The sequence below is a fragment of the Lethenteron reissneri genome, chromosome 36, assembly GCF_015708825.2.
Source record: "Lethenteron reissneri isolate LAM-NWPU_2019-01 chromosome 36, ASM1570882v1, whole genome shotgun sequence".
Lineage (NCBI taxonomy): Eukaryota > Metazoa > Chordata > Hyperoartia > Petromyzontiformes > Petromyzontidae > Lethenteron > Lethenteron reissneri.
This window is the reverse complement of record NC_083814.1, coordinates 6,932,310-6,944,357: the sequence shown is the minus strand read 5'-3', so window position 1 is coordinate 6,944,357 and position 12,048 is coordinate 6,932,310. Positions and strand designations below refer to the sequence as shown.

Sequence of the window (12,048 nt, the reverse complement as noted above, 5' to 3'; positions counted from 1 at the left end):
CATGTTCTGTAGATGTAGATACCACTGATTCTTCACGTTCTGCAGATGTAGATGCCACTGGTTCTTCACGTTCTGCAGATGTAGATGCCACTGGTTCTTCATGTTCTGCAGATGTAGATGCCACTGGTTCTTCACGTTCTGTAGATGTAGATGCCACCACCGCCATCTATTTGCGCGGCAGTTGAACTTACGACTCTCGGTCCGAACTGGCAACTCGACACACAGACAAGTTTGTTCGTATCTCTGAAAGTTCGTAAGTCGAATGCTCGTAAGTAGAGGAGTCCCTGTACATTTTGTCTATGTCTCTTGTGTCATCCCACGAGGATAGTAAACGTTGATAGGGAGGGACCACGAAACACATTTATGCTTTGCCCCCCCCCCGCTACCGGCTAGCACAGCGGTCGGGAACCTATGGCTTCCGAGCCATATATGGCTCTTCCGGTGACGGCATATGGCTCCCAGACAATTTTGAGTTGAAAAAAATAAAATAAAAAAATCAGTTTGGAACTGATTTTAAAATACTTGTGATATTGCTTAATAATACTGTGTCATTTTAAAGTAAACAAAGATTAGTTTTGAAGATAAATTTCACGGGTCACGGGGCCTCAACACCTGCATGAAGCTCAACCTCACCACGTACGAACCAGACTACAAGGCCATCAGCAAAACCATGTAGCACCAGAAGTCGCGTTAAAAGTAAGACATATTTAATTTATTATACGTTAAAAATACTATAAGGCTCTCAATGCAATATATTTAGAAATATTTGGCTTTTATGGCTCTCCCAGTCAAAAAGGTTCCCGATCCCTGGGCTAGCACCAGCACTGCAGCTAAACGTGTGGTGTGGGTTGGTGTGTTGATGTGCCTCGACGTCTCTTGTGTGCGCGCTAGAGTTCTGTGTGGCTGCCTTTGCTGCGTCTATTTGTTTTGCCACCGGAACCTGCTCATCTTCATGATGAACAACAAGACCATCTCCAAGTTCATGGCCAATAAGTAAGTGACAGGCACTCGGTCACCCTGGTAAATGATGCTGGGAATGCACATTCTGCCCGTGGGGAATGCGTCGAATGAATATTCTTGCACATGTAACGCCCTTTTAGTTCATATATTTTACTGGACGTCTGTGAAAAGAGCTTAATAGCTCATTGAATTCTGACGTTGCTGGATGGGGGCCCTCTCATGGTGCGGATCACGAGAGGGTTATTAGAACATAATTTGCCATTCTTGGTCAGCGTGGGTTGGTGAAGGCGGGCAGAACTAGACGTGGAAGCATAGATCACCACTGCTGTCCGCTGCCCACAGCATAGAGCAGCCTATATACAGAATGACAAAGATCCCCCGTATAGCCTTCAACAGAGTGTAGGTGCTGGTACTAAAACAAATTGCAAACAAACATGCTCTGATAATATACCCATTGTCTTTGCCAGAGAGAGTAAAGCCTATTCTTATGTTTTTCATCGTTGTGATACTGGCCAAAAAGGTCCCATAGATATTTATTTAAAAACAGAAATCAACGTGCAACTGGAAGCAAAAAATGTTAGGGGTCAATTATTTTGGGGGGTCACAAGACATCTGGACCAGCTTGTAACAGGGGCACCAATAAATTATAGCCTTGTTTTGGCGATTTCTAAAACATGTGGCTAAGCCATGTTACTTGCGGTTTGTGCGGAGTTGGCCTTGATAACTTTAATCTAAATTGTCTTATGGTTGTTATTCTTTGACGTGCATCACACTGGGATTTTTGCACACAGCTTTGTAATACGGTGGGGGTTTTTTTTCTGGAAGATTTGCTGTTTTGTCCAGGATGTTTCTGTTGCGCGTCGTCGCTTTAAGATGTTTCTCTGTTCATATTTTATATGTTGCGGTTGCACCCGACTCAAGAGCCGCATGGCTCACAGGGCTATACCCAATAAATGAAACTTGAACTTGAAACTTGACTAACCCCACGGGCGGCTGCGGCTTCTCTTGTTCTTGTTGTTGTCGTCTCCAGCAAGGTGCTGTACTCGGGCGTGTTGACGCTCATCCTGGCCAGCATCACCTTCCCCCACGGCTTCGGGCAATACATCGGATCGCGGGTACGGTCAAGCGCGCCCGCAGCTTGTGCGCGATTAGGCGCGGGGAGCTAATTACGACCGTGGACATACGTTGGCCGGGCCCTTTGGCGATCTGCTGCTGGATGAGAGACTCCCCGCGCACCCCACGCCGTCGGTGTCGCGGTGGGGATTCATTTGTTTGGCCATACTTCGCCACGCCGGTCCATTGCGGGACGGCGAAGCGCTGGGGAGTGGTGAAGTTTTTAAAACTGCACACCGTTGTCCACCACGTAGCCCCCCCCTACCCCCCAACAGTCTATAGCTCCTGGTATGCATTGAGGTTGCCTATCCAAAAGCTATCCGGGATCAGGGATTTTGTTTTGACCAGAAGGAAACAGACACGAGGCGTGGAAGATGATCTACACAGAAAATCGGTCGACCCTGTACTCGTTCTCTGCAATAGTATTCATAGTAACGGGGATTTGGATTAAATTATGTAAATATAAATGTGTCGTGAACCCACCGCCGCCCGACACAGCCAATGAGCAAGGTTTGTCACGTGAACAAAACTGGTTCAGCAAACTGGTGCGTTGGAGAGTAAACCCACAACATTTATAATTTGAGCACGACGTTTCTCTGGTGATTACAGCTAGCTTCATCAGGTGCTTTTCCAGAATTTTGAAGACGTCTTCCTGTTTCCGGGCTTAAATATTAATTCATAATATAGGTTTTGGGTCAGATCGCGTTATTTATAAATGTGTTGTAACCCTCCACCACCCGACACGGCCAAACAGTAAAAAATGTGTCACGTTTTCAAAGAATAAAATAATTCACTTCTTTAGCCCACCGGTGTGTTGAAGAGAGGATCAACAGCATTTAAAAATTTGAGTACGACGTTTCGCTGATGATTACAGCTAGCTTCATCAGGTGCTTTTCCAGAATTTTGAAGAAGTCTTCCTGTTTCCGGGCTTAAATATTGATGCTGCAATATTAATGGTGTTTGTCTTTTGTTTTTATTGCTGCTGCTGCTGCTGCTGCGTTCACGCAACCACGGATCTCAAGTCTCAGATAGCCGGGAAACTGACTAAACGGGACCTTCGCCCTTGTAACAAATCAAATAAACTCAAACTCCTTGGGACCCACTGGCCAAAAAACACTCGGCGTTTTCCCCACGCTGATCACAATGAGCGTGGTGGCGCCATCTGGCGGACAGATTCCAAAAATGCATGCGTGCGTCGTGCGAGCTGAAATGATCGGGAGTATATTTTCGACTGGTCCAGGCGAGCCCCGCCGCATCGAATGCCTCTCTTTATTCAGGAGGATCCTGCCAAGTGGAGTTTTTTTCATACATAGAGAGATATTTTTTTCAGCCAAATAACGAATGGGAGAAAACTGGAGAAGCCCAAAGAAAACCCAATCACGCTAGAGGGAGCAACGCTCTATCCCCGTACAGATGGAAACGGCGCGAAAGAAGTTCAGCATACACACGCACACCCTGGAATCCATCGCACGTAAAACTGCAGGGCACTTCGTAGGCCACCAGAGGGACAGTACAGAAAATGCGTTTGCTGAATTACAATTCGCAGTTGTGAGCGCTATCCCCATTGCATAGCGTGGGTTTCTCTTCCAGGTATTTTGGTTACTCTCCCACGTGAAATTGAATACTCAACCAGGCATGTTACGAGCATTGAAGCTCTCCTCTGTAAAGAAATAACAAAAATCTTATGTATGGGGCACCGTAGTGGCGAGATGTGAACGCCCTCGCCTGGCATGCAGGAGGTCGTGGATTCGATCCCGACGCTGACGCCTGCTGCTGTATATTTGGGAGTTTGCGTGTCTCTCTCTCCCCGTGGTCGCGTTCATTTTTCTCCGGGTCCTCCGGTTTTTCCCTCCACATTTAAAACCAACACGAATTTAGAAGATTTGGCTGCTATACATTTCCACGCGACGATAAACCACTTCGTTGAGCTATGGATTTGTGGCTGGTCGCTTCTGACAAAGACCTACGTAGCTCAGTTCGTGTTAGATGTGGCTATGCTGCTGTCGTTTCGTCATGGTTGTCACACTGGATGGACTTGCAAGCCAGAGGTTCGCCGGATCGATTTGATCTCCAGACGCAGCAGTTGAAACAATGTGGCAAGTTTCTTAAATCGCCCCCCTCACCCTCCCCCGCCTCTATTCGTCCAGCAGTGTAATTGGGCTCACCACAGTTCGTTGAGTGGGCAGGTAACGTGTGGTGGGGTAAAGCGTGAGTAACCTCTACATATTTTTCAATTTAAAGCTTTCGTGACTGCAGGGATTCATCTTCTTGGTTCTTTCGGTAAAGTCACGTAGAATGGAAATAATAAAATAATAAAAATTAAACATAATAAAATAATTCTCACGACGTTTCGGCCAGGTCTGTCTTATCGACAGACCTGTTCTCCACCTGATGACGGCTGCTTGCGTTGTGGCCGAAACGTCGTGAGAATTATTTTATTATGTTAAATTTTTATTATTTTATTATTTCCCTTCTACGTGACTTTACCGAAAGAACCAAGAGGATAACCTCTACCTCTTCCAAGACATTTGGGCTGGCCTTAAGGAGGAGGCCAAATAATGTGGACTATAGAGGGACTCCCTGGCAGTGGCATGAGCGAGTAATTGCAGGGCCGCATCTCTGTAATTGAATGTTATTCTTTGACAATGGATGACGATGACTACTAAAGCTTTGTGCTTGCTCATATTAACCCGGTCACTCGGTCATCCTCGCAGCGGCTTTTGGCTCACGCGCTTTCAGATGCACTTCTGCGGCCGTCTGGAATGTTCTTCCTTCCGTTATTAGGAAGTCACTGGAGATATGCACTTTCAAATAATCTAGATTGAGAATTCATTTCTTTAGAACCGCTTTTAGTGTTCAGTTTGTTGTATTTCCCCCGCACCTCCGGTTGGCACGGTTGGCCACGTATGGTGCGAGAGAAGTTGGACATGCATACACACTGACCCACACACTGACCCACTCACTCACAATTGACTATGTACGGTGCGAAAAAAGTTAAACATACATACACTCACCCACTCACTCACCTGCTCACTCACTCACTCACCCGCTCACTCATCCACTTACTCACCCACTAACTTACCCACTAATTCACCCGCTCACTCACCCGCTCACTCACCCGCTCACTCACCCGCTCACTCACCCACTAACTCACCCACTCACTCATCCACTTACTCACCCACTAACTTACCCACTAATTCACCCACTCACCCGCTCACTCACCCACTCACCCGCTCACTCACCCACTCACTCACCTACTCACTCACCCGCTCACTCATCCACTTACTCACCCACTAACTTACCCACTAATTCACCCGCTCACTCACCCGCTCACTCACCCGCTCACTCACCCGCTCACTCACCCACTAACTCACCCACTCACTCATCCACTTACTCACCCACTAACTTACCCACTAATTCACCCACTCACCCGCTCACTCACCCACTCACCCGCTCACTCACCCGCTCACCCACCCACTCACTCACCCACTCACCCACTCACTCACTCACCCACTCACTCACTCACCCGCTCACTCACTCACCCAGCCACTCACTCACCCACCCACCCACTCACTAACTCACCCACTCACTCACCCACTCACCCACTCACTAACCCACTCACTCACTCACCCGCTCACTCACCCGCTCACTCACCCATTCACTCACCCATTCACTCACCCGCTCACTCACCCACTCACTCACCCGCTCACTCACCCACTCACTCACCCACTCACCCACCCACGGTCGGCGACTAACGGCGCGCAAAAAGTTCAACATACCTACACGACCTAACGCAGCTGTCCGCGTGCACTCTCTGCGGCACCAACAGCTGACCATGAAGGAGCACCTGGCGACCTTTTTCGACAACCGCACGTGGGGAATCGACAGCGTGAACCTGAGCAACGTGACCCTGCAGCCTCCCAACCCCACCTATCACGACCAGTGGCTGCAGTGGACGCACACGGGCCTCACCTCGCTCCACATGCTCGCCATGTTCGCCGTGTTCAAGGTGCCGATATAACACGCTCATTGGCACCGTGGTGGCTCGGAGATGTTAACTCCCTCGCCCGGTATGCAGGAGGTCGCTGTGGGTTCGGTCCTGATGCCTGCTGTAGATTTGCAGTTTGCGTCTCTTTCTCGCTCTCTCTCTCTCCCCGTGGTCACGTGGATTTTTCTTCGGGTCCTCCGGTTTTTAAATCCTTTATATTAAGTTCGCTTGCTTGCTTGCTTGCGCGCTTACGACCGTGCAAATCTTTCGGTCGTTTTTTAACCCACTTCCCGTGATCCAATCGAGCTGACATTTTGCACACAGACTCGTTGTGGGTGACAATGTATTTTCGTGAAAATTTTTCCCCAAAATTTTACACTGTTTAGGAAAAAATAAATTATATTTAATTACCAATTGCTTAATGGTGGCAGCCATTCATCTGACTCATAGGTGGCAGCCATCTCAAGCCAGAGGACGAGAAGACTCTAGCCGCCACGCATATAAAGGATTTATAGTAAAAAACTTTTTTTTACGGGTTAATTTTTACCTCCACATTTAGAAACGTGCGTTTAGAAGAGTATTTGGCTGCTAGAAATGTCCACGTGATCAGCCACTTCGTTGAGCTATCATTTGTCTTGCCTGATACAATAACAAATTTTTAGTTTTAGTTTACATAAGCAAACTAAACACACAGCTTTTTCGTAGTCAATATTACGATTCTAGATTTTTTTGTTGAGTCTGACCACATATTGATCTGGCCAAATGTGTGTCGTTAAGACCCTCCACCATCCGATGTTCAGATTTAGCTTCAAACAAAACGTCGGATAGAATCGCCAAGATTGGCTGTGATTACTATTCTTCATTCTAGATTTGAAGCTTTCGTGACTGCAAGGATTCATATTCTTAGGTTTTTTTCGGTAAAGTCACGTAGGTAAAAAATTAAAATTTAAATTAATCAAAGTAAAATGCAATAAAAATCACGACGTTTCAGAGGCAACACAAGCTTCCGTCTTCAGGTGGAACCGTCACAGCACGATAGCTGTATCAAGTACTTACTTACTTGTATCAAGTACTTACTTACTTGATACAGCAATCGTGCTGTGACGGTTCCACCTGAAGACGGAAGCTTGTGTTACCTACGAAACGTCGTGATTTTTATATAATTTTTATTTTACTTTTATTAATTTTTATTTAAATTTTTTACCTACGTGACTAAAAAAAACTAAGAATACTATTCTTCAACTTACTGGTGCGTTAAAGCAATCATTATTGGCGCGTTACACGCTTGCATGCGTGACAATTTAAGTCAAGGTAAATTTTCTCCGTTTATGATTACAACACAAATACAGCAGATACATACATTAGATAATTGGAGTGGTGGCTTAATGATTAGCGCACTGCCCTATCAACCCAGCGACCTGAGTTTGATTCCTTCGCCACTGCTGACGCCAGTGTAGAGTGATATCTGGAACAGGTCCTGTTCTCCCCTTTCACCAACTCACAGTGGCGGAGCCAGTGGCGGGGGGGGGGGGTGTGGCACGTGCCCCCCCCCCCCCCCCCAATGATTGGATCGAAATCCTTAAGTTCGATCGGATCATTGGGGTTTATTAGTAATAAATCGGCATTTTGCGACCCCTACTGCCAGTGTAGCATATTATTACGTGCCAGGGACTCTATGAGATGATAGGACAATAGTCTGAGTCCATAATTGGCAATAAGTAATGGCAAAGCGGTTATAAGTGACTCACAGAATTATGCGCAGTTGCGCATACAGCACACGACTTCCCTGAAGGCATCAACACCTTCAGCGAGCGCGATGCCGATCACACAACGCGGTTCGAATTCGACCTTCGGATCGATGGCTGCGCCATCGCCGCACACGCATCGAATAAAAAGCAAGGGACAAGTCCTTACTTGCTAACAACTCCTCTATCATTTTTCATTGCTGGAGGGGTTGCCCCCCCCCCTACCTGAAACTCCTGGCTCCGCCATTGGCAGTGACCAGCATGGTGAAGTATTGTCGAGCAACTCCCCGTGACCGACTGGTGCATGTGGAGGTCTTCATCCAGAAGTGTATTGGCAAAGGCCTGTCAATGATTGTAACCGTCTATGACAATCAATCACAATGTTTAACTGCACTAAACGAGCGCGTGTGTGCCTTTCTTTACCCTCCCCTCCCAACAGTTTTTCATGCTGATCCTCGCCACCACGTTGCCTGTTCCCGCTGGTTATTTCCTGCCCGTGTTTGTGTACGGTGAGTACACGCGGTGACCTCGGAGGCGACCCACGCCATTGTCTAGCACGACCCTCGCTGTAAACCTCGCTCGCGTTCGACGGGGGGAGCGCACCGAGGATGTGATCGCGATACGCTGCGGAGTAATGCCGTGACGGCGGCAAATCAAGACGCTCTCTCTCTCTCTGCATAACGAGTGGAATCGATCTTCTTGGTTCTTTCGGTAAAGTCACGTAGAAGGGAAATAATAAAATAGTAAAAATAAAACATAATAAAATAATTCTCACGACGTTTCGGCTACAACGCAAGCACCCGTCCTCAGGTGAAGAATGAGGATGGCTGCTTGCGTTGTAGCCGAAACGTCGTGAGAATTATTTTATTATGTTTTATTTTTATTATTTTATTACTTCCCTTCTACGTGACTTTACCGAAAGAACCAAGAAGATTAATCCCTGCAGTCACGAAAGCTTTAAAGTGGAATCGATGTTTTTGTTTCGTGTTCGACAGAGACGGGCAGACGGGCAGGCTGGCAGACATAGGACTCGAGCCGAGTCTTTGGGTCTCCGCGTTGTTGAGCCTTTAGCTCGCTTCGTGAGTCTCTTGCTCTCTGTGTGTGTGTGTGTGAGCCTGTGGATATCTCTGCGTGAGTGCGTCTGATTGAAACAGGATGTGGATTTATACAGGGTGTAAATTTGATCACATCTCAAGATGCTCTATATAAACTGTGGGTAGATTTTAATATATTTCTAGGGGGAGTCAGTGATAGAGGAAAATTAGAAGCTTTGATCCACCTATTTATTACAATATTCAGTCTCGTGGCAAAGCAGTTGAAACAAGGGAGCAATATTCTTGAATCCCCTCGCCTCTGTCCACCCAGCAATAATATAAGTGGGTAGAACACAGCTAGTCCGATCGGCAGGTTGCGGTGGCGAGATGTTAACTACCTCGCCTGGTATGCAGGAGGTTGTGGGTTCAATCACGACCCTGACGTCAGCTGTATATTTGGAGCTTTCAAGTTCTCCCCATTGTCGCGTCGATTTTTCTCCAGGTCCTCCGATGTCTCCCTCCACATTTAGAATGAACACGCGTTTTGAGTCTTTGGCTGCTAGAAATGTGCACGCGATAAGCCACTTCGTTAAGCTATCATGTGTGGCCAGGTCGCTTCCAAAAAATAACTAATCGCTCATTGGGCTTTACCTCGTAAAAAGGTAAATACAATTAAATATATATATATTTTAGGTCACGTATAGTTGGGCAAAGTATGGCTACTCTCACATCTTCCGTAGATTGTTTTGGTCCAGTGTGGAAGAGTAGGCCAAAAACACCCTCGAGTAGAACTCTCTCGGGCTCCCCCTACTGGAGGCCTTTCCAGCAGCAGTGGCGTGAGCGAGCAATTGCAGGGCTGCACCTTGACCCTCTTCTGTCTTCTCCTTTTCACAATTTATTCGTATCCACGAGCCTGAACGGGCGTCGACGCATTGGTCGCTCATTGTTTCATTGTCAATTACAAGCGGGGGGTGAGAGGACACTCGTGATCCAGGGTGGTGCCTAGTGGGGCTGGGTTTCCTGAGCAGACGAGCGTCAGCACGCGCGTCTCCGAGCGTGTGCTCAAGGGAGCGGTGGCGCAATGGTTAGCGCTACGCTTGCGCTGCGAACCCAGTGAGCCGAGTTCGGTTCCTGCTCGTGGCCGACACCAGTGGCGATTATCTGAACCGGTCCTGGGCCTCCCTGTAGGTCGACTCAGCCTCAAATGAGTACCTGGTGCGGTGTTGTAAGCATCGCCACTAGGGAGACAAAGGTGACTTGACGTGGTGCTGGCCACCCACCCACACGTGCCGTGCCGGCCTTCATAGGTGCTCGCGAACAGCACTTGCCCCCCCAAAAGTCTGTTCAGGCTTCAAGGGGGATCTTTGCTTCGTGTGCTCACGGCAGTACAGAAAGAAGGTGGCATCCAGGCCGCGGTGGGAGTGCAGCTGCGGGCGGTATGAGATGTATGCACGTTGCGTAGTTACCCGTGCTAAATTTGGGAGCCTGGTTTGGTTACCAAGCAAATGCCCCCCCCCCCCCCTTCCTGCACCTTGGCCGGGTAGAAGTGCGCGACACCGCTCAATCCTGATCCACTGAACGCGCCAGGGCGGAACGCTTCCTAGAACGGACGGCTCTGCTTACTCCGGTTTGCCAGGATTCACACAGCGTCAAGATCGTTGAATGACGGCACCAAAAAAAAAATCGATCCACCCAACTCACGAGTGCCCGACGCCGTTGTAACGGCTCAAGAGCCCAGATGTGGATTCATGAACGTGGTCGCTGTTCCGAAAGTGAAGTCGCGAACCTCCTGCGGCACAACGCCATCGGCGAGCGAGCGGGCTGCCCGCGCGCGTCATTGTGGATGGTCGAGGCCAGCGCGTCATTGGCGCCGTGATGACCCTACGGCCACGTGGCCGCGAGTGCACCAGCCTCGTCAGAATCTCGGAAGCTCAGCAGGGCTGAGCCTGGTTATAAACTTGGATAGGAGACAACCCCATGGGAATGAATACCAGGCGTATTCATCCCCAGGCTGAATACTGCGAGGGACGTAGCGGCTTTGGGAGGCCTTCATCCAGCAGTGAATAGACCATGGCTGATGATGAAGTCCTTCCCCAGCACCATAGATTAGCGCGGGTCTACTACGTACGGTGCGCGAAAGAGGTTCAACAACAGTGCGTGCGCACGTGAACACATCGCTAGCGAGTTGGAGTCAAATATCGGGAGTCAACAATGGAGCCCCCTGCCCCCGTCACATGAAGTCCGCCAACTGCAGAGCGCAGCCTCCCACAGCGAGCGAGGGGCGGGGGGGGGGGCTGTCTGTGCCCATTGTTCTTGATGCAGGCATCACCCCTCGCATTGTCCCCCTTCCAGCCAGAGAGGGGGGGCTGGGAAGGGGGGAACAATATCCCGCTCGGCAGACCCAGTCGCTCGCGTCTGGCAGAGATCATTGCGCACGTACGCTAGGATTCCCCAGGGAGACCCCGGCAGGTTTAAAAATGTTTTAACTGAAATCAACTCGGGGAGCTGTACATCACAACTGCGCACACCTAAGCAGACATTCTTATATGTATTCTTAGGTTTTTTCGGTAAAGTCACGTAGGTAAAAAATTAAAATTAATAAAAAGTAAAATAAAATAAAATCGCGACGTTTCGGAGCCAACACGTGATTTTATTTTATTTTACTTTTTATTAATTTTAATTTAAAATTTTTACCTACGTGACTTTATCGAAAAACATTAGAATATGAATCCTTGCAGTCACGAAAGCTTCAAATCTAGAATTCTTATATGTATTTATCGCGCTCGATTACCATTAAAAGCCTCACCGAGTCTCACGATTCTTTGTCAGGAGGGTCCTGACAAGTGTCCGCAGTAGGGGGGGGCTCGATGATTGCTACTGCATGTAGATTCCAAATGAACGTGGACCAGAACACCGGATTTTTCTGTTGCGTGTAGTCACTTTAAGATTTCGATTTAAAGCTTTCGTGACTGCAGGGATTCATCGTCTTGGTTCTTTCGGTAAAGTCACGTAGACGGAAAATAATAAAAATAAAACATAATAAAATAATTCTCACAGAGAGAATTATTTTCACAGAGAGAATTATTTTATTATGTTTTATTTTTATTATTTTATTATATTCCTCCTACGTGACTTTACCGAAAGAACCAAGAAGATCACTTTAAGATGTTTCTTTGTTCATGTTTTTGTTTTCTTGCGGTTGCACCCG

General features: G+C 47.8%; 1 protein-coding gene across 2 annotated transcripts in view; it reads left to right on the top strand.

Moving 5' to 3' along the window:
* LOC133351081 (chloride channel protein ClC-Kb-like) overlaps window positions 1-12,048 on the top strand; it is a 45,051-nt gene that overhangs the window by 20,076 nt on the left and 12,927 nt on the right. For both annotated transcript variants that reach the window (XM_061566009.1, XM_061566010.1), the window contains exons 9-12: window positions 892-993; window positions 1,991-2,075; window positions 5,903-6,082; window positions 8,246-8,315. In XM_061566009.1, coding sequence (XP_061421993.1) covers window positions 892-993; window positions 1,991-2,075; window positions 5,903-6,082; window positions 8,246-8,315 — 437 coding nt within the window. The remainder of the gene's footprint in view (window positions 1-891; window positions 994-1,990; window positions 2,076-5,902; window positions 6,083-8,245; window positions 8,316-12,048) is intronic.